Genomic DNA, 26,310 nt, shown 5'->3' with positions numbered 1-26,310 from the left:
TATTGGCTTAAACTCACATGATTGTAACATAAACCAAAATGTTGCTTCATTTCGAAAGTCGGGTAAAATTGAGACATAATTCATAATTTTACAATAATTGATTGGACTGTTTGACTAAAAAAAAAAAGATATTTTGATGAATGTAATTATAGTAGCACTAATCCTATGTACATGATCTACGTAAAGTGATTACCAAATGGGTACATTTATGAATTTGAATGTTGTCAAGAGCAAGCGCTGAAGCATGCATAAAGATGAATTAAGGATTTGAAAAGGAAAATCAACTTAGCTTATTTCCATGGCTGATCATGAACAGGATCCGGGAATTAAGATCGAACCCGGGAACCCCGCCTTCGACGAAGGAGTGGAAAATGACGTCTTTATCAAAAGGCCCAGCGGAGACGAATACGCCGTGGGAGAGGTAAGGCTTTGTGGACATCCAAACGTGAAACACCTCCCCCTAAACAAGTGCAATATGTCATACCATCAATCAAATAGAATGATTAATGATTCATTTGAAATCGGCATTACTGTTTTCCTTGTTTCGGAGCCTGCTTGAATGTGGGGCTTTGCTTCTCAAATCCAATTAGTAAAGCAGTAATAATGTTAACCAACCTGTAAATTCCTGATTTTTTTTTTTGAAATTGCTACAGAGTTCTTAGAAAGTATTATTGATAGAATCACATGTCTTTACGTTGAAACTGTTGTAATACATCAGCAACAATAATCCTCGTGTTCACATTCGTATATCTGTATTCCTAGTTTCACACAATTGGAATAGGATAATGGCATGATATTCTCCGCTGATTTGACGTCCGACACTACCATATTTACACTCAACATTCAATGTATTAGATTAGACATGTTAGAAAGAGTTTGTAAGGGATGTTCGGAATACGTGTAGTGAATGCTGACTTCATGCGGATTATTAAAAACAAATCTCAGTATAACAAATGAAAACAAAAGTAATTGCATAATGTCTGTAGAAATACAGCCGCAGCTGAAGCTTATACGTGACAATTCAGATATAAAAAAGATCAGTATTTGCCAAAAGCTGTTAGATAAAACGGGGAATAACTTCAAATGCCGAACAAATTCATTTGCAGAGACAGGATGCGGTGTCAGCGATACAATTACATGTAATGCATGGCAAATTTAGACAAGAGATCTCACTCCAACGAACAGCTTTACATTGACATTGTTTAATTCTTAACAGTCAAAATATATTTAATTTCTTCCCAAATTTCTTGTATTGGCACTGGAATATGATTTCATGATGATTTTTGGTTGGGGAGACACAGCACACAAGCACACACCCATATCATAAAGAGATTGGATTGTGTGGCTGTCTCACAGATAAGAGGACACTGAATATTAGTCATCCAGAAAACTGCATCACATACATCGGTATCTACACATTTTGTCTGTATTAGACCTACTGGCGTATTCAGGGGGGCGATTGGGGGGGGGGGGGTCGAGATTTGGACCGGGGATTTGCGAGGCGGAAAAAAAAATGCGTGTATACTATATGCATGCACATGAAGCGGGTCTCCTTTTCAACCTTTCATCAAATTAGATCATAATTTTTTGAATATTTCACTCAAAGTGTGCACTAGATCGTTGAATTTCAATTCATAATATGCAAAATCTCTCGTGCTTGGGAGTGGGTATCCCCCTCCCAAACCCTCCCCCTCTGTGCCTCTTTCCCTAGCCTTAGTGCACTTTTTAGATTCACACAAAATTATGAATAATTGTGAGTGCACAAGACTTATCACTTATATTCCGAAAACTCAAAGTTCCCTCATGTACAAGGGGAATTTCCCCTTTTAATCGACCCTTTCCTAACTCAGTCCCCCCCCCCCCCTCTCACATTAGGTTTTTTTTTAATGATTTCCGAAAATTTTCCATCAAATATGCGTATACGAGATATCTCAATTTCAACCTTAAAAAGGCAAAGCTCCATTGTACGGGAAGGGTGGAGATAACACTCGCCCACGCCTTCTCCCTGCTCACCCGCCCCTCTACCCCCATTCATAGAAGTAGATTGTGACTACACTTTGAACATAAAGTTTTCCATATGACACAAAATGTGTGCATGCACCAAAACATTTAACTGCAATCAGAAAATTATACAGAATCTCCTTCCACAGACTTGCTAAACTTCTCTTCTGATTGAAAAATTTCCAGATATTCCAACAAAAGTGTGCGCCAGATTGTTGAATTTCAGTTCAAAAAGCTTAAAACTGATAAAAAAAAGGCTCCCTTGAATATGGTAGAGGTATCTTGCCACCCTTCCATTGCTTGTTACCCACTTTAGACTTAGTACATTTTTGGGTATGACAATTTCCGAATTTTCCACAAAAAGTGTACTCCAGATCGCTTTATTTCAATTCTTAAAACGCAAAAGCTCCACCGAGCGGGAGAGGGAATCCCCTTCCCCTAAGCTCTTACTCACTAGACTTTGTACATACACACAGACGATGCACATTCGGAATAAGAGCTAAATTCCGTGATTTTAACACTTCGATGAAAAAATATTGCACCAAAAATTTGCACCAGATCGCCGAATTTAAGGTCTGAAAATGCAAAATCACCTTCGTGTGGGAGGGGAAATGCCCCAATCGACATCCTCGTGTGCATGCTTTTTCTGTTTGATTGCTGAACAGACAGCGTTCATGATATTCAGTGTAAGAACTAAAACAAGATGTTTATTTGAATAATACCATTTTATGGCCAGAATGTTCAATGATAATCGACATGAAAATATATTGCTACATTAAACAAGTGGGACTGTTTCAAGTCGATAAAACACGAAAAAACACGCAAAAGCATGCATGACATTGCACCATTTGCAACATCAAAATGCAAAAAAGTTCTCACCGTGGGAGGGGGGACATCCCCCTCCCACACCCCCTCCCCCCCCCCCCCCACCTCGCTCGCTCCGCTCTCTCGGGCTCAGTCGCGTCCATGATATTCAGAGTAAGAATCAATACAAAATCTTATTTAAATGATACCATTTTGTATATCATCGGCAAATTGTGCAATAATAATCTACACTAGAATATACTGCAACCTTAAACAAGTGGGACTGTTTCAACTCGTCAAAGAACACGCAAAAACATGCATCAAATTGCACCATTTGCAACATCAAAATGCAAAAAGATCTCACCGTGGGAGGGGGGACACCCCCTCCCATACCCTCCCCTCTCCGCCCGCTCGCTCCTCTCGCTCGGGTTCAGTCGCGTTCATTATGTTCAGTGAAAAGAATTAATACAAGAAGTGTATTTAAATCATACCATTTGTGACCCTGCACCTCAAAACAAACAAAAAGTCGCCAGACATGAATTTTTAGTTAAGACAATATTCTGAAAGAGCAGACTTTAAGCTTTAAAATGATGTATAACCCAAATCAAATGGACTCTCCCAACCTATCTAAATATTGGAAAGAAAGCACAAACTCAGGAAAAGTGTGAACTGAGAAAAGAGGCTCCGAAGTACAGTGTCTATTCAAGCGCTTAATCTTTACCAAACCGTGCTGGCTGTGCAATGAATGGGACAAAAAACAGGAAGTAAACCACCAGAGTAACAACAATGAAAGGATTATCAGATTAAACTGAAATTAAGCATGCCTCATTAACACACTCTGTCCATAATTAATGCCAACTTTCAAAGCAGTAGCATTATCCTTTCAAAAGTTATTAGAGCTGAAAGTGAAGAGTGTAGACAAGGTTTTTCAGAAATGAAAAAGGGATTCTAAAGACACACCTAATCACACTATTCTACCAAAAATGTTCGAGATAAACTGCTAAAAAAACACACTTTCCTGCCCGTTTTATGATACCAAATTTTAGCATAATGTAAAAGAAGACCCGCTCTTTCAGACCCATTTCACTTATTTTCAGTCCTCACGCAAAATCAGTGTGTGCGACTTTATGTTCGTTTTGAGGTGCACTGTCATATTTTATAGGAAAATTGTTCAATAATAATCTACATCAAAATATACTGCTACCTTAAACAAGTGGGACTGTTTCACGTCGATAAAGCGCGCAAAAACATGCATCAAATTGCACCATTTACAACATCAAAATGCAAAAAAGTTCTCACCGTGGGAGGTGGGGACACCCCCCTCCCACACCCTCCCCCCTCCCCCACTCTCCCTCGCTCGCTCCACTCGCTCGGGGTCAGTCGCGTTCATGATATTCAGTGTAAGAACTAATACAAGACATTTATATAAATGATACCATATTTTACAGCCAAATTGTTCAATGATAATCAACATGAAAATATATTGCTACCTTAAACAAGTGGGACTGTTTCAAGTCAATAAAACGGGCAAAAACGTGCATCAAATTGCACCATTTACAACATCAAAATGCAAAATGTTCTTACCGTGGGAGGGGGGACACCCCCTCCCACAACCCCCCCCCCCCCCCCCCCCCCCGCTTGCTCCGCTCGCTTGGCCTCAGTCGCTTCGCTCCCTCGCAGACTACCCCCACCCAAGATCAAATCCTGGCTACGACGTTGATTAGACCTGTAAATGATAGGTGGATTTGTTCTGTGTTTTTTGCGGAGTTTTGCGGTATTTTGGGATAGTTTACGGGAACCACTCACTTCTAATTTCAGGCACTGTATACGCCATAATATATTTAGTGGGTCTAATCTTTCGCGAAACGCGACCTCCTTACAATCTTGAAGTGGTTAAATTCGCCCATTCGTTTGTCCGTCGTCAACATTTTCTATTTCAGTTGTTCGCTCTAGCAAACAATTATTGCCAAAGGTGACCGCCCGGTTACAAATCTACAAAAAAGTCGCAGATGAGAATTTTCTGTAACGGACCAAATATGTCTCCCGGGGTTCCCAATATTAAGCCCAAACTAAATTTTAGGTTTGTATTACCTGGAAGAGCAATCTCTTCTCTACGTTATGTGTACTGCCAAAATATGGCTGCTTAAAAAGAAAAAAAAATGAAATGGATATGTTTGTTTTCTGGACCATCTTTTTGTTTCGGACTGTTGCTACTTTCAGTGAGAACTAGAACACATTAATTATTAATTGATTCTCCTGCACAGCACGCCTCAGTACCCTACTCTATTAAGTCACCTTTATTCCTTTCCTATAAAACTGCACCTCCAAACTCTCTCCAATTTTATATACTTTTGGAATGGGTGAGGATGGTCCAAGCTTAACAAGTCATATACATATTAAAGCTTATAGAGCTTAGGTATATGTAGAAAAGTTAACATTTTTGGCATATCTTTCGTTGGTTTTGAACTGGGCGGTCACAAATGGGTCGAAGCTTATTGGTCAGTGTTGGAGCCAGGAAATTTAAAGAAGCTTAAAAACAAAACAAAAAAAATCCATAGGTGAATATTGAGTAGTGTCACATAGGAGAAGTTTTTAATGACTATAGCCGATCATGAACCACCTTCGGCTGTCGACCATGCATATACGTATGCTTGTTCCAAATTCTTAGAGATAACCCCTTTAAGAATGGAAATGGGTTAGGATTTTGGCTTGTTTTTTTGTTTTTGTTTTTGTTTTTTGTTTTTTGGAGGAAAGCCCTCAGATAGGTCTTTCGAGCCCGGTCGAGACAGGGGCGTTGACATGGTAAAACGGGTGTCTCTACTGACGCTGATTGACAGAAGTGTATACACCACTTGAACATACAAAACAGAGTCACATTGTAATACAAGTTTATAAATGGGAATAAACCGACTGAGAAAAGCTCAGTAATTTTGCATTTTCGCTCAGCAAACAGATTCCAGTACACCACTTATAGTTAAAACAAAGTTGATTATTTGCACAATGCGGAGGTACATGTTTTACACCAAGTTTATTCAAGGGAAAAATTGTTGTATTCACTGCAAATTTGTTACCATAAAAAGAGCAAAATCTGTTTGTGTGCAAGCTTCATGAATATTCGATATTTGTAACAGAGTGTAATAGTGGAATATTTAACAAATATTTGGGCATCCCCGAAAAGAAATAAGAGCTCAGAAACTAAAACTAAAGAGCAGAACAACGGTGATCCAGATATTTTCAGTTTATCAAATGCATTTTTCTATTCTTTGTTCATTCAAACACAAATAAATGCTAATTGTGAACATCGATCTATATTCGCAAACCCACTCATTTAAAATTCAAGTGTCTCCATTATTCATAAATGAAAATATTAAGTTCAGACACAATTTTAACCACCGTTGATGGGTTTTCGGTAAAATCTACATTTGTTCGCAGGTGGCATGAAAACGAAGCGTTATTTCTTTGACTTGTTTGCGAGAATGCATGTGTGTTAGTCATCATGAACTGTACGACAGTGACTAGAAATGCAAGGCCACCGTTATGTTAACAAATACGCAATTTCTTAATCAAGGTAGTTCTTTTCTTAAATGAAAAACAAAACTTAAAAGTTCCGATCAAAAATATCATTTCTATTCTGATCACGGAAGGTTAACAGAACATGATCATCTAAATGTTGTCCTGTGAACATGAAGGCAGAATTAGAAATTAGGTCCTACTTTCCGTTATCAAGTTATGTCAAACAAACATTCTGCAAGGAAAAAGGGAATATTCAATATGCATATAAAAGAGAAAAGAAAAGAAGATAACCTACAAAATCAATTCCGGGCTTGAACCAATCATCATTCTGAAAATAGGTGTCCTGTTTATACTCGCATGTAGTAAGCTGACATCAAAGTTACTTAACATGTCGCAGCGCGATAGGATTATCAAGCGATATCTTTGAAACCATACAATCGAGAACAGTTATACAAGTCAAGTCATATAATTAGCCCTGTCTATTGCGTGACGCAATATCATGAGCTCCGTAATTTCTAACGAGTCTTTTTCTATTTCTCAAATTGTCAGATCCGTACTTAAAAGCAAAAAAAAGGTAAAATGAAAATACCAAATAAAATAATAAAGAACACGCAATTGATTCTCAGATTCGTTATTTGAAACGAACTGAGAGAGAGAGAGGGGGGGGGGGGATAGAGAATCTCAATCTAGATGACATTGCCCATATGGAGCGGGTGGCGGGAAGTAGGGCTTGCTCACACTGTACGCGGCTATCTATTGTCATCGCAGTGATGCGAAACAATATAGTTGCTGTGCTGAAATACTCATTTCACGAGATAATAAGTGGTAAAAGTCGTGGCGAACTTTAGAGCTATCTTTCTTTCTCTCTCTCTCTTTTGAAAGGCAGCCGTTTTGATGACGTCGTTTCAGCGAGTTTTTTAGATAGTAAATTTTATGTTGAATACTGTCGGGACCTGTACTTTCAATAAAACTTGTTAACCCTAACTAGGCCGGGCTATTTAGGTAGTTGATAGAGCCCGGGGGGGGGGGGGGGGGGGCTCCCAGGCCCCCCCCCCCCCCTCCAGATCTCGGCCGTCAATCGCGTGATCGCGACGAAAATTGGCACACACATTGCCTATGATGTAATCTAAAATACCATGAAGTTAATTTTTCAAAAAATTATCATTTATGCTAAATTATGCTAATTTATGCATAATGATGCATGAAATCAGTCTATTCGGTATAAATCACAAAGTAAAGCTCAAAACAGGCACATTTTTTGTGTAAATATTCTTTTTAGTGTCCTTAGCAAATGTAATAAAAAAATTGTGATATCAGAAAAAATTCGAAAGTATTTTATTGTTTTTTGAATCTCTTATGTATTTCATTGTTTTTTGGACTTTATGTTTTCCATTGTTTTTCGATGAAATTTGTCCGCGACATCGCTCCGAACCAGAAAATATGTTATTCATTGATTTTAATCAATAAAACACCAAAATAATCATGCTTTTATGAAATTTGCCTGTAAGCACAGTTTGCATTGAAATTGTACACGAATTCACGTTTTTGAGCAATTTTTGGTCTGACATGCATGTACATATTTATGCGTAACTTCGGAACCGCACGCCCGGGCGTCGCAAATTTGGTATCAAAAGATGCGGGAGACTCGAAAGAAAAAAGTCATGAAACGTCGCGGCTATAGCTTTTTGCGATTGCGAGACATCGCGCGGAACGTCGAGGGGGGGGGGGGGGGGGGGCCTCGGAGGCCCCCCCCCCCCCCCCCGGCCTAGTTAGGGTTAAACGATAGTTGTCACTTCAGTCATTTAAGGCAACTTGTGGCGATCATCTGCTGTCCAATATTTGTCTGTATAGATATTGATGTGTATTCAAATTTTCAATTAGCCTATATAATTATATTCTATAGGTATGGCCGGGACTGGTGCACTACCCGGACTATACACACCCTCCAACGGTTGAATGGTGGACAAAGCAGAACAAGCAGTTCCACGAAGTGTTGAAATACGACGCATTATGGATTGTAAGAAGTTAACAGTGTTTTTTTTTCCAAATCAATAATTACTTTTCCGTAACACCCTCTTATTGTACAATGATTACCAGCATTAGGCACAGTCACTTACCCTGTTTCCTTACCAATTAAAGGAAAACTTGAAATCAAATCATGCTGATATCAAAGGTAGACAAATAAGAATATATTAAGTACCGAAAAAATCTTGAGTAGACCAACATAATGTTGAAGAATACGCTTAAGTTACATAAATCATTTTTTTTCTCTTATTCCCTCTGAATTTTGTTTTAGTAATTGCGTGTTTATCTATGTATATTGCATGGATGTGTGTGTGTGTGTGTGTGTGTTTGTGTGTGTAAGTACAGTTTTATAGAGAGAACGCATGCCTGACTAGATACATACAAATTAGTAAATAAGCAGCTGAAGCTCATCTTCAGGTGTCAAATGAGCCAGTCCTTTTTTATTTTGCTTATTTGCTTGCTATGATCCACAAAAACAGGATATGAACGAGCCAGCTAACTTCGTGTACGGCTCTCCCGAAGGATGTCCGATCAATCGATGGAATAACCCACCATACCTTTCTAGATGTGAGTTCCTTTGTAGAGACAACCTACTACATGCATTTTTGTCTTAATTTCAGAATCCATCTGGTTCCACCGTGCTTAGATATTCTGTTATTGCGCGTTGTCTCTAACCTGACAGTCACGTGCTGACCAGATCAATTACAATAAGGGGATTTCGAAATAGGTCGATCGAACTATAGGACTAGGCCGCTTAAAAGATTACATTCAAATCTATATCTAGTGACAGAAAAAATTATGACGGTTTTTCTTGTAAGAACAGGCTAGAAGGAAAGCAATTCTGAGATTTTCTTCCACTGGAGGATAGGAGTGGGATCTTGAAAGCTCGGAGGACAATAGAGGCGGTCGGTCTTCTCAGCTCCAAGTTGCGTGTCCTCAAAACGTCTGTATCTGTCAAATAAACAAACAAGCATTAATAAAAGTTAGGTCCAAAAAGTGGTTTAAATTGGAATCATGTAGTCCAAATGTATGTAAAGTATGTAAAATAATTGATGATTATTGTTAGTGCCATTGTTATCAATAGAGACCTACTTCTTTGCGGTCAATTTCGCATAGGGTACATGCAGGTAATATGATACTGCAGGTAATATGGCACGCGTGACTTAAAAACCCTTATTACTCCACCTGAACCACTTCCAAAATGCATATTGCGCCATCTATAGTTTTGTATCATCACTGTGCTTAGTTCTTGATGATTTTCCTGCTCGCTGACTGAAAGTTTGGTGAGAATATCACTAAATACTGAAAAGATATGTAAAAATTACAGTATTTTTTAGCCTTGATATAAGATTTGACATTTCACCAATTACACTGGTGTAAGTAAAGTTATTGTGTGTGAAATCAATTCTTTGCATTTTACGTAAGCTCATTGATTGGTTTAACCAAAGAAAGTGTGTTTTGGTCTATGTACTGTACTAAATATGTGTTATATGGCTTCAAAGGGGACCAACAAGACCCAACAAGCTGCAGGTAATATGAGACGTCAATATGGCGGACAGGTTTTATTGACATCTCTGATTTCAAGTGACTTGCCTAATTAGATAGAAGCCAACATCAAAATACCTCATTTTCTTCTCTGACAGTTTTTTTTATGTTCAAAGTATATAAAAAATGTATCACAAATTACAACACACAGCTATATGAACATGTATGTAAATTAATATTTGTGTACTTTAGATAGGGTGCTTCCAAATTAATGCCACAATTAATTTGGTGTGCTTTAATCTTTAGTTTAAGTGTTATTTTATATGTGTTAGATACTGTACACGATTACTTCAAACATTTGAATTCACAATTTTCATAGTTTTAACCATAAAAGACTGGGGTCTCAACGTTTTGTGTGATATTTCCGCGGTTTTTATTATTTTTTATTCAATTTTCTTTTTGCAACTGAGCTAGGCCAGGCCTAGCTCAGTTGCAAAAAAAAAAAAAGAATAATAAAATATAATAAAATGCCCATCGGGATTATCTTTTTTTCTTTGAACTTTTGTGCAACATTTGATACCTATTTTGTGAAAAATAAAAGTAAACGACCTTTACGTAATAATCTCATGTCCGTAATGAAATCTCATGTCGGCGTCAAATTTGAGAATTTCCGAGATTTGTGTACAAACACACGGAAAATGGCGTTTCATGCTTAAATTCAATTTTTGGCTTAAAATTGTGTTATTTGTCTCAGTTTTAGATAATATTCATATGATATCTATTAAAATTAAATAGTCAAACAACACCAATAGAAAAAAGTCATGAATTTAAGACATAAGATTGTCATTTTAACATTGACACAATGTCTACCATGCACAGTCTCATATTACCTGCACATGCAGGTAATATGAGACTTCTGCGATGATGTCATAATTTGCATATTAACTGTCAACAAAAATATTTGATTGGTGCAAATGCTATATAAAAGGAAGGATGAATAGTTGCTAATTCCCAAAAACAAAGTTTGATGGGTTTCTCTGTATGCATCTTCATGCCATTTATGCAAATGAGCTTAATAGTCTCATATTACCTGCATGTACCCTATTGGCCAGTCAAATAATGCAGGCTGCTTGCATTCATTTTACAATAATTTGTAATGATTTATCTCTAAATGACGTGATACATATATATATATATATATATATATATTTTTTTTTTTATTTTTTTTTTTTTGGGGGGGGGGCATTCAGTTTCGCACACATCAATTTCTGTTTTGTCCATCAGTGTCCATTGAGTAATACCCACCAAAATTTGCGTGGATGCAATTCAGTCTTATAAGTGTTGGAATTGTATCGAATGTTTTTGTTTCATTCTTACGTGAGTAAGTTTCTTAGAGAACTGAAATCACATGTGAAAAACACAAAAGCAATCAGATGATTAAGTGTTCCAAATGGAAGAGTAAGACGGAATGATACAGATTTGTTTCTTGAATTATCAGTTCGCAGATCAGTTTGTCGTTTGGAACTACACGAAACGGCATTCTGGACTATGCATCCAATACAAAGGATTTGTCTTCAAAACATTTATTGCTTATCAAAGAGATAAAACAAAAACGAAATTCATAAAATACAAGCTGAATTGAATGACATTATAGTATAATGGCCTCATTTCAATGCTCGAAGACATACGTCCCGGCACGGTGGCAAATTAGAATGCTCTGAAGCGTGTGTCTGTGTTTAATAATAATAATAATAATAATAATTCACAACATTTATATAGCGCGTTATTACATAAAATGTCTCTAAGCGTGTTTGTGTGTGTGTGTGTGTGTTTCATGACAGTTCTAATTGTTTTGATCGAAGTGCGTAAATGTTTGACCAAGATCATGGTTCACATTTTTTCTTTGTAAAGTTGGAATTGTTCAAACAAAACAAAACAAAAACAGCAGGACAATATTCACGAAGTTCAGTCAAAATAGCTAAAGCCTATATATTACTTAAGTGAGAGAAATGGATCATGCGCTGAGGTTTGACAGTTATCAGTTTCAACTATTTGTCACTGTAAGTTGAGAAATGTGACAACTTTGGAGGACATTGTTCTTTCCTCTCTCCGTTCCTCACTAGTCTGGTTGTACGAGACAGACGGAGGACACATTTGGGACAAGACGATTTGCATGGACAATATGCAGGCTTGGAGCAGGCATTATAATGTACACAGCATGTACGGACACTCCATGAGCATCGCAACGAGGACGTGAGTGTTCCCTCTCCCACATCTCATCCGACAAAGAAGAAGTGCCATTACATGGTCAAGATTAAAAATGCGAAAACTACAGTATAACCACCAAACTTTGGCTGCATTTTGGGGTGAAAAGGGGATTATGTTTTATCGTTGTTTTTTTTTAAGTTATCACACAAGTAGTGAAAGGAAAATAACAATCGAACCACATTGCCAGAGTGCTATAATGATAGACCGAATTGTAAACACTTTTATAAGCCCCCCCCCCCCCCAAAAAAAAAGGGGGGGGGGGGGAACACACGCATACAGAGGTTTACACAATCACAGATGTTACAGTTATGAACTGTCCATTCTCGCATGCTGGGCCGGTCTACGAAGCGAACCGTGCCCGAAGCTGTCATCTGGATCGCGGTCCAGAAGATCGCTTCCTAACGCCGGAACTGCAATGTCCCCCTTTGGATCTGTCCATTTTTAATGTAATCCACTGTAAATGCCAAGCCATTCCTTGGACTACATAATTAGAGTATAATGGAGGTTCGATAAATATCTATTACGCTTTCATGTTCCAAGAGACGTTTCTCATAAATACACCCTTCCGCCTTCCGCCTTTCCCAGGGCCTTGGACGAGATTTTCCCTTCTCGACGGAGCATGGTGCTGACTAGATCGACGTTCACGGGTAGTGGGCATTACGCCGGGCACTGGACGGGTGATAACAAGAGCGAGTGGCCCGCTCTTGGCCACAGCATACCGTGTAAGGTTTCAGGCCATCTCCTCTAATTGTTGCCAATTATGTCATCAGTGCTACACGATTGCTAGGATTATACTGCTAACCCTAATAATGATTGAAATATCCTCCAAATTCTTACAAACCAGAAATTAGATTTGGAAGTTAGATTGTTACACTTCAACTGGATGAATGATAATCTGCATCGATAAATGAAATACAAATGTACGAAGAAGATAATGTCAAAATAAATCATTGTGCTTTTCTTTCATTATTTTTACAGTAATTATAATATTAAAACTACCAACGTACCAGTATGTAAGTTGTAATGATAACGACAGCCAAAGGTAATAATAGAAAGCAATAGTATGGTTTTCTCTACACAAGGAAGCCTCTTCAATGTTGCCACTGCTCTGCCAGAGGGGTTTGATAATGATAACATTGAGTCATTGTAGGTACTGGTACCTGCTAATATATAATTGGTTTAAAGCGACCAAATCACATTTTTGAATGTTGCAAAAACTGTACATGTACGTTGTTAAATCTTCAAAGAACATGGTGATAATGAGTCATGACTACAGGTGAAATTATACCTGGCGTCAATACTGATTATCAACTTTGTTGGGACGGGTAGGACCTAAATAGATTATGTCTTGAAAAAACAAAACAAAATCAACAATGATATTCGTATCGGTATTTCATGCAAAGTTATGCAGTGTCACAATATAACCCCTCCAGAGCTTACCTTAAACAATATAATCATTGCTACAATTACACCATACCGCAGCCTAATTATAGGGCAGTGCAACTCAACGTGATTGTGCCATCTACACGTTACAAACAAAAGGAAATTAACCGGCTGCGCTCCGAAGCACACTTCACATTGCACCCTGACCGTAGCTCTAGAAATATCGTCAGTAAAAGACAGATTTGTGTCATTAAAAACAGTGTTTCTGTGTACAAAGTCTCACTGATAATATATGAAAGCCTGAACATGATCACTGTGAATGGTCGCATAGGTAGTGATGTTACTTGTTGGGAAACTGACATGCGCGGCTGCGAACACTGTCGACTACTGCATAGTTTTCCACGAACTTTTCCAAGATCAGGGTTTATGTTTTTTGTCGACGAATTTGATACTCTGTTGTTTGACAAACATAGCCCAATATGTATGACATTACGCAACTTGAATGACGTTACTTGTTGGGAAACTGACATGTGCGGCTGCAAACACTGTCGACTACTGCATAGTTTTCCACGAACTTTTCCAAGGTATTTGATCAGGGTTTTTGTTTTTTTGTCGACGTATTTGATACTCTGCTGTTTGACCAGTTGACAAACATAGCCCAATTTAAGGGCTATTTACACTTGTGTTTCTTAACCCCGGACTTTCTCTGACCCAGGACTATCGTTAGTCCCGTACCAATTTTTTCAACTTTTTACACTCGCCAATTAGTCCCGTACTATCTCTTGTCCGGGGCTAAGGAAAAAACTGACCTTTTTACACTCGTATTTCTTAGCCCCGGACTTTCCAAACCACATGAATATTCATAATTACGCTGTGTACTGTACACGTACACGCACGCACCGGCAGTACTTGATTACCTCGTTTCTGATTGGTCAGTGAGGGTCGGACTTCGTCTCCGTCGCTTAGCCCAGGATTATTTTTTCGTTCTGTTTATACTCACTTGCTTGGCACCGCAATTGCGGTGCTAACCCCTGCTATTTTGCAGGGCCAGATAGTACCGTACTATCGGTGGGGCTAGCCCACTTTGGCAAAAACGAGTGTAAACAGAAAGTGGGCTAAGGATAGTCCCGTACCAATGGTGGGGCTAAGCCCCCCCCCCCCCCCCCCCCTTAGCCCCACCGTTGGTCCGGGGCTAAGCAAAAATTTACAAGTGTAAAAAGCCCTTATGTGTGACATTACGCACTAGGTTTGATAAGAATTTGAAACATATTGAATCACCCCCCCCCCCACACACACACACACAAACCGTTAAACCAAGAAAATTCTTTCCACACTAGAATCCTGCATTATCCAATGAATTTGTAATAACCTAAATAAACAAGACATTATGAAAATAGTTGGTGATCTAAACAGCCTATCTAAAAGTGACGCCACCATCGATCAAGTTGCGATTGATGGTCTAACAAACGCAGCCAAATACATTTACTTTACTTCCGCGTCAAAAACTGGTTGAGTTTCTGGAAAAGAATACATTTCCAACTGAGGTATGCCACAATGATGTCACAAGCATAGACGTCCGTGATTTTAGGAAAATTGCTCCAAATTACGAAAGAAGTATTTTGCTCTGAAAAATAAGTACAAGAAATGTAAGGATATTGACGCAAAGAAGTTGCTCGAAGATGACCGTCAAACATTGCGCAAGATGTATAAACAGAGAGTGAGAAAGACGAGATCCAAATAGTGCGAAACGATATAAGCCTACGTAATAACTATAAAGACCAATGTAGGAAAACAACCCTAACGGATATTGGAAACTTATCAATGGCTAAAGTAGATGATAGAAAAACATGTAGTCAAATTGACACTGAAACTTTACTATTTCGAAAAATTTGATGAACTTAAAAAACACTTTAACAGTGCAAACAATATCACTCAAAGAGACCTTTATAGTGTCGGTAGCACAAGTTAAGCTATTGAAATGAGTTCCCCAATAGCACTAGAAGAAATAATCGCCGAAAGCAAAGAGCTCAGGAACAAAAAGGCTGCTGGGGATGATTCTTTAATAAATGATTGTTTAGACATAGTAATAATTGCACAGTAATAAGTTGATAATAATTCTTGATTGTTAGATTGTTAAATGTAATGTAGGATGGTGAAATCATTCCAGCTGATTGGAATCTAGGCATGGCTATACAACATATTTTCAAGAAAAAAAAGGGTTAGATTCCGATAATTACCGTTATATAACCCTTTTGAGTTGCTTTGAGAAAACTGTTCTCATCTGCCATCTTTATCTGATACAAATAATCTATAATGGGAAAGGAACAGGCTGGATTCCGTGAGGGGTATTCGAACTTGCTCTTGCCAACTTTTATTACATGAATACATGACTGACACTCTTCCCCCCCCCCCCCTCTCTCTCTCTCTCTTCTTCACTAGCGTTACTCGAGATGAGCATGTTTGGATTCCCATACGTAAGTTCATACATTTTGATTAATTAATGAGACGCACCCTTATCATGTGACAATCACTCATTTATATCAAGCCGGGGAAGCTGAGCCTTGTCCCTTTACATATGAGATTAACAAAACACCATTGGCCTCCAGAGAATACGTTGAGCAGCCAAATGTTCACATGAAGCTTTTAGGGCAAGTGCAGGTCCATATGTCAGGTGTGACCAAGGCTGAGAAAGTTTTGGCGTGAACTATATAATATTGCTTTAATCGATTACAAATCACATTACTAAGTATTTAGATTTACATTTTGTTTAGAAAAATACAGATTTCATATACCGTACAAAACAGTTAGCTGGCTCTCTTTCATGTCTTCATGGTGATGTATATTTTTGGGTTGTTTTTTTTTTTGGTTTGTTTTACAAGGAGGATTGTTTCACTAATTTCAGAGGTATCATTGCTTTGTTTTTGTTTGTTTGTTTGTTTGTTTGTTTGTTTGTTTGTTTTTTTGTAACTTAGCGGGGCTGCATTATATGTTTCGGCATAACTTAATAACAATTCCGTATAATTTTTAGAGAAATAACAAAAATAACTTGGCCTACAGCTTGGTATTCGAGCACATTATGAGCACATGTGCACATAGATGATAGGTAATGTGTGTCTATTTTCTATTGAGCCTTTTGCCGGATGCAATTGTAATATCTCGTTGTTTTTCATCGCGTATCTCGTGCTCATACACGATGCATAAAGTGCTTAATGCAATGGCATCAGAAACAGATTGTCACGTTGCACTCTGTTGCTTTCTAATGAATATAGGTTGGTGCTGATATCTGTGGATTTTTCTATAACACGACGGAAGAACTTTGTCATCGATGGATGGAGCTTGGCGCTTTCTACCCATTCGCACGCAACCACAACACAAGAGACACTATAGTATGTAATTAGGCCTACTATCATTACGCTTTATACTTGTATTAGTTTGTATTTGCTGTCTGTTTTACGTGCAAAAAAAGAATGTGAAACCCCCAAACAGTAAACTCAAATAGACATAAATTGCATGGGTATTCAATCACTGTCATTTGGGGAGCACGTTCTCTAGAGAACAAATAATATTTGCACATTCTTCTTCATAATGAATCAGCTACGTTGAACGGGCCCTCATTTCTTCCTTATTGGTATAGACAAAAAAAAAAAAAAGAGAGAATATGTGGTAGAGTCTACCGTATCAGGTCAATTGTACCATATGACTAAATACCGGTTTGTGGTAGGGTTAAAATAAAGACTAGGGCTAGGGTTAAGTTTAAGATTAGAACTTGAATTAGGATTAAGATTAGGTACAGAATTATGATTAGGCTTAGGGTGAGGTTTAAGGTCAGGGGTAATTGTTCAGGGCTAATTATTGTCCTAGAACCGAGTCTTTATATACCAGAGTCTTTACACCACAATTATTCGATCAATCAATCAATCAATCAATCAGAAAATGACATTATTATTACATTTGTTAAAACATTTTTTTTTCCGCTAGAATTATTGCACCGCACAAATGATCTTATAATCAGCTGTAATAAAAATGTCAGTCATGTCGTTTTGGAAATAGGACCAGCATCCAACTGTATGGACTGATGTGGCAACAACATCCCGTGAAATTCTCCTCATCCGCTACCGTCTCCTACCCTTTCTCTACACACTGTTCTACCATGCGCATACCGAGGGAGTTACGGTTGCCAGGCCACTCCTTCACGAGTAAGAACTACCACGGTATTACAGATTTTCACATGTTATAGCAAACATTCTACTGTGTTTGGGAAACACATTGATTGTTGTGAAGTCGCATATAGATATTTTTTTTTTACTTTGTTGAATGCACGTCAGAGCACTATTGATTTCCGTTGTTATAGGCATACAGTATAATTAAGCGTTTTCAGTTGTCCATCCTGTCAACTATTCTCGGAACCCATGCAGCCCATTGTTTTCTCCGAAGGGGTTTGGTGCGGATTTCCGATTACTATAGTACATGTACTCCAAGTGCAACAAAGTGTAGCTATCCCATAATTCACCTTGCCCCTCCTTGATGCATTGCTTAGAACGACCAAAAAAAAAAAAAAATCTTATATCGGCACCAGCAACAACAACAGTATCACTAAAATCGATGAGAGTATGTTGGAAAACATGGTCTCTCTTTTTTTAATGACGATATGTTACTGTGTGACCAAAACCTTCACAGTCCAGATGAAAAATGCGATCCAGTGGTTGACTAGATAAGCAGCACGAGCAATGCTCCTGCGAAGTGAAAGTGATATTTTGTTACGTCGTCGATATAGTACTATTACTATTAGTAAATGAAACATTACACACATAATGCAATGTTTGATGAAAACATTTACATATAACATTGATATTCAGAACCATACATAAAACTAGCCAATCTCTTTTGAGGACATTTCGACTCCTTATCACTGTCAAGTTTAAAGACAATAACAAAAATGTCTTATGCTGCTTCAGATTTCCAACAGATGTCAACACATTCACTATTGATCGTCAGTTTTTATGGGGACCAGCCTTCATGATATCTCCAGCAACGGAGAAGGTAAGTTTGTTAAACATGTTTCTTTCTTGTTCTTTTCCCTGTATATGTTTAAGATTCATCAGAACAGAATCACAACTGTTACATTAAATGGGAATAAAACCCATACGGATGGATATATATGCAAAGTCATGGATTGAATGAAATTCGGCAGTATTAGAACACGTTAAATCGGACAATCCATTCAAAATTTGCGCAGTGTTTCACTTGTGTAGGTTCATATTCGCTATCACAACTTACTTTTCTGCATTTTCTAAATCCCCGAGTATTAAATTTGACACAATCATAAATAGAGTATCATTGATGGATGTATTAAGTTTTGGATCAATCTGATAATCCCATCACTAAATTGCATGGAGTCCCAATCCATTCAACAAACAATAAAGGGTGCCATGTTGTATAATTTGAATATGGGCCTGACCTTCAAATAGAACTCCTTCAGGCTTTTTCCCCCCATTTTTTCTTTTTTATGGAAAAGAAACATACAATGTCGACGCGAGTTTTTTGTTTCTTTGAGATGGCAGGTCACAAATATTTACCAGTTTCCCTGTATCGGTTTTGACTAACAGAAACTGCTTGTTTAATTTTCTTCCCACTTGCAACACAGGGACAGCTGACCGTCGAGGCGTACTTTCCTGAAGCCCGCTGGTATGACTACCGCACGGTACGTTCAAATTCTCTGCATCAGAACTTATCGAGAATAATGTTAATATTGTCATCAACTTCTTCGTTCTCAAAGCCCCCCCCCCTCTTCCACAAGTCATTCTTTATTTTCTTTATTCCAAGTATCGTTGTTAATAATTTCACGTTGTGGGTAAAACATCTTGCCCAAGGCTTAACGCACTTGGCATAATTCTAGCAAAGAGAAAAACAAAATAAAACAAAAAGAAATATCAATAATTCTGTATGAATATGCATCAAATGCATAAGCAACTTAGTGAAAATACCTTGCAAAGTTTTGTATTATGTCATATTACGAAGATAAGATTGATGACTGGTCCTACTGATTGATAACCAATATTCATTTTGATATCAATTTGTGTCATACTAATCATCAATACAAGAGAGCAAAATTAATTATCTAAACTTTTCCCTTCTACGAATATGACGGTCCTAAAGCTAGTTTACTTCAATGGTATTACTAATATTCAAAAAGTCAAGTTGAAAGAAAACGATTCACAGGCAAGACAGTAATAACACCAGTGACACATGAGAGAGCGGGGGGGGGGGGGGAAGAAAGGGAGAGAGGGTGTGAGGGAAAAGAGAGAGGGCAGAGTGGGGTGGGGGGATCTTCGAGCCGGCTAAAAAGACATTATCTTTTTCTTAATGACTTGAGCTTTTACTCCTTTTCTCCATTTCTTTTTCACACGTGTGTGTATCTTTGCGTATGTATCCATGTGCGTTTGTGTAATATTTTGGTGTGTATGATTATTTGTGTGTGCGCGTATGGATGTGTGTCAACTCACTAGGGTAGGGAAGAAGACGCAAAGGGACGCCTGGAAGTATTGAGTGCTCCATTAAACTACATCCCATTGCACATCCGTGGAGGTTACATAATCCCTGTTCAGGAACCGAATATCACAACGGAGGCGAGGTAAAGAAAGGGAATGATATACAATTAAAGAAGCAGAATATCTCATGATTTTGTCCACTAAATAAGGTACTAAAAGATTTTTTTTCTCTTTCTGCAGAAGCCATATCCATTCAAACATTTGATTTATATTCCAAGCATCGGTTTTTTTTTTCTTTATCTGTGGGAACCTAGTTGGGATTTTAACATCTCGTCAGAAAGGGTTGATTAATCAACTTCACCCAACAGATTGTCCAAGATTCTCTACAGATTGGATTCTGATATTCTTTACATCTCAAACGAAATAGACAGACGGAATCTCCTGCGTATCGCACTATTAGTTCTAAGATATAATGTATATGTATACACACACACATATATACAATATATTATATATATATATATATATATATATATATATATATACATATATATGTATATATTATACATATATACATATATATACATTTATATACACATAGTATATATGCATATATCATATAAAATTGTATGAATATTTTTCATTGATCGATGAACTACTATAGCACACATCTTTCGTTTTTTCACCATTCACTGACTCTCTTTCTCTTGCTGTCTTTCTCTATTTGTCTCTCTTTGTTGGATGTTCATGTTGGCTAGTCGACAGAATTCCCTTGGTTTGATCGTTGCCCTTGGTGACGAAGACGACTACGCCGCCAACGGTGACTTGTTCTGGGACGACGGGCAGTCTAAAGGTTGAACGACCTTCATTTTGTTTTGCATTTTCATTGTATGTTTTTATTCATAATATGTGTTTATTTATTTTAATTTTTGCTTGGGGTGTGAGCTCTACTATCACAAAAGAGAATAAGAACCACATAGTGACGAATGTGACAAAAGCAATTCACGTCGAAGTTGTAGAGTGTATAACGACGGTAAATATCTTGTTTTTGTCAGACTCGATCCAATGTCATGTGTCAATTAAAATCAGTGTTCAGTAATTTCCGTCATTTCCAATAAACTCCCTGATAATTACTACACTTGCTTCTGAGCTAAACTGCAGGCAATTCGTTCTGCTATTTGGTTTATTATCTCCTAGTAGTACATGAATTCATAAAATTGATTCTCACAAGTAATTCTTTTTCGAATGTGTTTAGATTATTGTCCACCCTTCTATTACTCAACAACAGATTCTGTGATCAGCGGACAGTACACTTACAGCCAGTATACAGTAACATCGGTAAGACGGCCAAGTCTTAATTTGCTGTGAATTCGAATAGGCTGATATTTCCTTCAGAGAGAAAAATGGCAGGAGTGCTTCCACCATGGTGAGAGAAATTGTGCCATTAGGATGCTTTCACGAGGCCAGGCTACGTATAATAAGACATGATTATGCATTAAGTCATAAGGAGCCTACAAATGCAATGGTCACGATATTTCTGTGTGTGTGTGTGTGTGTGTGTGTGTGTGTGTATGTATGTGTGTGTGTGTGTGATTTTAAACATTTCACTAATGCATTCATAGGGAGGCCCGATGAAAAGAAAATTATGCAATTAACCTTCATTCAAATTATTACATTCTTTTTCTAAATTAACGTGAGTGGATTTTGACATTATCACCTGAATTTTGCCACGAAATTCAAGATTTTTTTTTTGTGTGTCCAGAAATTAACCACAAAATAAAAAGAAATGCATGTTTTAGGAACCTTAATTACTAGCTCTGGACTGGTCTATTTGCAATGGTGATAATGATTTGTCAAATACATTGGCATCGATGATTATAGGAGTTGAGTATAATCATGACACGTCCATACAACAACAACAAAAACAAAAACAGTGCTTATCGCTTAATTTTCTATTGCATGATCTTCAAAGTCTAATATTTCAGACTTCAAATTCATTTGAAAGTTGAGATAATCCTGTAGGGCCAAATACTTGAATGATTGAAAATCGATCGAAAATACTTGAAAAATACATGTAAAAAAACCCAGATTGCTTGCGCGCCATAATTGAAATCTAATCAAACTAATTGCCACAATGCCACTGTCGAAATGCTAAAATACCATTGTTGATGATAATGATAATGACAGTTATTAAACAGTAATTACCATAACAACACAGCAGTAATAAGATGTATATAAAACATAACAACAAGAGCCTAGTTGTTTCATATATTACCTGTTTGATAAATAATGGTAATCAAAATGCCTAATAACAAGAAAAAAAAATTGGATAAAAAAAAAACACCAGAGTGTCGTCGATCAAGCTCGCATTTGATACACTTTATAATTCCATTCACTGCTGAACACTCCTGCAGGCTTTCACACTATAAAAGGCGCATGCATGCCAATCAGTCCCTTGCGTGGCTCAAACTGTTCAGTCAGGTCGGTATCCGATAATCTTTTTTTACCAAACATAACACTTCAGTTTGATATTTTATTTGAATGACATTTTATCGTCAGAATTCCAGCAGCAGCTCGCTCCGGATGACCGTCATTCACGACGAACTGCACCCAACTCTCTCTTACGATTCGGTTGAGATTCTTGGTTTGGGTGCTGAACCGACCATGGTCATCGTAGATAAAGAGTCTTGGACAGACGTCAGTTTTAATGTCACGACCAAGGTTTGTTCATCTTTCCTACGATTCACGGCCTCGTACTATTACTCTTCCATAATGAATAATTAGGAAACCAAACAGTAAAATGTAGATCATGTCGGTAAATGAGAGATAAAGAACGAGCATGGCCAGAGGGATGGGGAGGGAGAGAGAAGGGGGGGGGGGGGGGGTGGGGGAACGAGAAAATAATGTCCACCGGAAGATTTTTCCACCTGAAGATCATCTTTATCAAAGACTTTGTTGGTTTGGATAGTAACCCTTAATAGTATTTGGGCCCCCTATAAATATTCCATGGTATGTTCCCGCCCGCATGTGTTTGGCAGTGTTGAGATCCTGGCGCTTTTTGTTGGATCATGATATCCCTGCATTTATATCATCACTGCACGTATAGCACAGTGTGAAAAGAAGGTGTGAAGACACAAAGAGAGAAAGAGAGAGAGAGATTTAAAGAGAGAATGTGACAGGACGGGAGAGGCGGCATGCAATCTCTACCACAGTGGATTAAAGTTCCATTATCACAAGTTAATAATACTCTTTTTCTTTCATCATTTTTCTTTCTCTGTGCTTATTTTGAAGGTAAGATGTTTCAGTAATATCTCTTGAAATGATAATCATCCTTTCTCCTACGTCTTGTCCTTCTCTCGCAAGGTTTTGACCCTCAACAATCTAGGACTGAGTATGACGACTGATCACGTGATTACTTGGGGCTAGATGTACGCCATGCCCGCTGCATGTGTCTGCTTGCTTTGATACAGAAGACGACAGCGACATTAACCAAGCAGGGACTGATTTCCATGCAGTCGTGAAAATATGGCACAGAATTGCATATTTTTGTGTGCGTTAATATGAAATTTATATGTTTCTTGTGATACTGATTCCTGCCATCATAAGTTTCATGTAAGTTGACATGCATTAAAATAATCATCAAACTGTTCCTCTATACAGAACAGGAACCAAACAATGCATAGTCTGTTTTCTGATTGCCTGATAAATAATGGACTTCTTTATCTTTGTCTGAGAAGAACCAGCAGAAAAATAAAATAGAAATGATCATAGATAACCCGGCTCGTCTGATTTTGTTTTCTAGCTTCCTCATTCGTTATGATATGCGTGTTTGTTATAATGTTTGTAATAATTATACACGCATATCGTTGCATGTTTGAAATACCATGATGATAATGGACTGAACTGAACTGAGTAGACATAGTTGATTGTCTGTGTAATCACAGAAAATGGTCTACTTCATAAGTCAGGTTGTAAGATATGGATTCTTTTAACAATTTTACGTATTTTCTGAGATGTTTAACGATTGGAGAAAATAGTAGTGTAGTGTACACGAAAAAAGCGAAGTACGCTTCTTATTTTTTGATTGCCCTGCAAATTCAAGACGAAAAAGAAAGCAATGAGATATGTAACACAGGATCGATCCCCAAGCCAATATGTGTACAACTATACAGTGGCGCATGACATTGATTTTAGTGGCTGGGAATGGTCATGAGTTATGAGACGTCCATATTAGATGTTCTTCAACCCAATTGCCGGATTTTTGAGACAATGAATTTTGTGACATACATATTTGCGCAAACTAATGTGTAAACCGAATATTGTATACAAATCATCAATCGCCGTAATGGTATTACACAATCCGATGATCACAGTCATCTTCGGAAGATTAAACGCCAAATATTTTCATTTTTGTATAGGGGGCCTACCAGCGTTCTGAAACATTCTAAAACACAAAGGAGGTTCTCAATCGTCAACTGTACCACAGTGCCATTAACGTAACATTGTTCATGATTGCCTATGTAGACTACAATGTATTTCGTCTAACCATGATAAAGTTTACTAGTATTCAAAAGTCACGCGTGATAGTTGTTGTTGTTTCTGATTTTCTTTATATCGCGTCTTGAAACCGACACCCTCGTCTTATACGGCCCATAAGTCATACAGCCCACAGTCATACAGCCCACCAGTAAGACATTTTATAATGAACAATGAAGCATTCAAACCCTGGCCATTGTTCAGGACCATAGTCAGGGTGTTAACCACACACTTCAATACACACCCATTGACCCCTATGCAGAGGGAAAGTTTTGTACAGAGGGTTGAAAATATACAAAGTCCTGGAACCTAACTGTGAAATTATCATGGATTTCATGAAACTGATTTGTGCTTTCATATTTAAACCACCTCCAACAAAATTGTACACTATTCAGCTATCACTCATATCAATGACAGTGTTATCTGATATATAGTTTTTGAATTATTAAGAATCAAAAGTGGAAAATGTTTTTTGAAACACCTAGTAGTTGACTTTGGAAGAGGTTCATCTGATTGGTAATTCTAATTAAGGCGAAATTTTGCCTACGGCAAGTCAACGCCAGTCTGTTTTCTGTAGTGTCGAACTCATGTGGGTGTCGGTCTCGTGGGTTGCCCCAACGGGATGGAAGTACAACAATGCGATGGGACGGGATAAGCAGACTGGAAGACCGTGATTGCCTTGTCAGATATCTATTTGAAACTGTCAAAAAGTAATCTTCACCGCTGCCATTGCTAATGAAAAATCTTGTAGGCCGTAATTAAACCGGGATGAACGTAATAAAACGATAACGCACGTAACAGGCCTTAACAAAACTCAGAGGTGGGCCGTAATGAGACGCGGCGGAAAATATTGTGTAGCGTCGCCTGACCAGACACTGTGAGAACGGCGTCTGATAGCTACCTGTTCACCGCAGCGAAGACTGGAACGAAGACAATGAAAGAAGACTCGTACAATGTAGATACGGAGGAGGGGAAACAGAAGAATGTCCCATCTACCCACGGCGCACTGCCGTAGCCCCCGGGTGTAAACGGAACACTGTACATCCTGAGACATTTTAGAGGGAATGTGGCGAATAAAATAATGAGAACAGTTTACCGTAGATTTTTTTTTTTGTTCCGAGATTGTCCATCACACGGAACCGAAAAATACATTGCGTACATTATTCTCTATAGCAACGATTATAATCATTTCCTTGAAGCATTACCTATAGATGTTTACAGAATAAATCACAATTGACTTCATAGTCACAAAATTTCTTAAGCGCCTTACGCCACGTGTTACTGTGCATGCGAGTAGGCAAACATGACGGGATCTTCAGTCAATTTAGTTGAAAACCACAAAAAGCCGCGCCTGACAAGTATTGGCCATAGTGGGGGCACACCTAGTCAACAGTATGAGGACCACGACCTACTGCGGAATCGACCTGAATGGCTTCTCTGAGGCCCTATAGTCACGGGACTCCAAGTTTACTGCACTGAGCTCCTCGAAAAAAAAATGAGGGCAGTTGTTCACCTTGTGTATAAACATGGAAGGACGTTTCTTATTTCACATCTCATCTTTTCGAGGAAACAGTCGAGATATTAGTGAATGTCACTGTAAACCATAAGCTGTGCTCAGTTCATGTTTGAATATTTTCTTTTGAGCGCCAACTACTGTGGATGACACTGAGTCTTGAACGATGTACTGTTATTGATTACTGCAATGCATTTTGAAAACTTAAGGTTTATTGATTGCTTATACCATTATCCGTCAAAGATTGTCGCCCCGAGCAGGGGGCGACAATTTTTGACGGGACAACAATTTATG

The 26,310-nt window shown here is 38.0% G+C and overlaps 1 protein-coding gene across 1 annotated transcript in view; it reads left to right on the top strand.

The window, feature by feature from the left end:
* LOC139742687 (sucrase-isomaltase, intestinal-like) overlaps positions 1-24,503 on the top strand; it is a 36,865-nt gene extending 12,362 nt beyond the window's left edge. The window contains exons 8-22 of the mRNA XM_071653216.1: positions 317-421; positions 8,222-8,335; positions 8,823-8,910; positions 11,952-12,081; positions 12,682-12,818; positions 15,919-15,953; positions 16,749-16,865; positions 17,530-17,675; positions 18,435-18,519; positions 19,124-19,180; positions 19,986-20,110; positions 20,726-20,820; positions 21,256-21,305; positions 22,527-22,688; positions 23,331-24,503. Of these exons, the coding sequence (XP_071509317.1) occupies positions 317-421; positions 8,222-8,335; positions 8,823-8,910; positions 11,952-12,081; positions 12,682-12,818; positions 15,919-15,953; positions 16,749-16,865; positions 17,530-17,675; positions 18,435-18,519; positions 19,124-19,180; positions 19,986-20,110; positions 20,726-20,820; positions 21,256-21,305; positions 22,527-22,688; positions 23,331-23,393 (1,509 nt within the window). The 3' untranslated portion in view covers positions 23,394-24,503. The remainder of the gene's footprint in view (positions 1-316; positions 422-8,221; positions 8,336-8,822; positions 8,911-11,951; positions 12,082-12,681; positions 12,819-15,918; positions 15,954-16,748; positions 16,866-17,529; positions 17,676-18,434; positions 18,520-19,123; positions 19,181-19,985; positions 20,111-20,725; positions 20,821-21,255; positions 21,306-22,526; positions 22,689-23,330) is intronic.
* Positions 24,504-26,310: the final 1,807 nt, after the last annotated feature.

This window comes from Diadema antillarum, unplaced genomic scaffold, assembly GCF_040938485.1.
Source record: "Diadema antillarum isolate AM-2024a unplaced genomic scaffold, OU_Dant_1.0 seq00001014_RagTag, whole genome shotgun sequence".
Lineage (NCBI taxonomy): Eukaryota > Metazoa > Echinodermata > Echinoidea > Diadematoida > Diadematidae > Diadema > Diadema antillarum.
The sequence above is the reverse complement of the archived record's forward strand: the minus strand, read 5'-3'. Positions and strand labels throughout refer to the sequence as shown.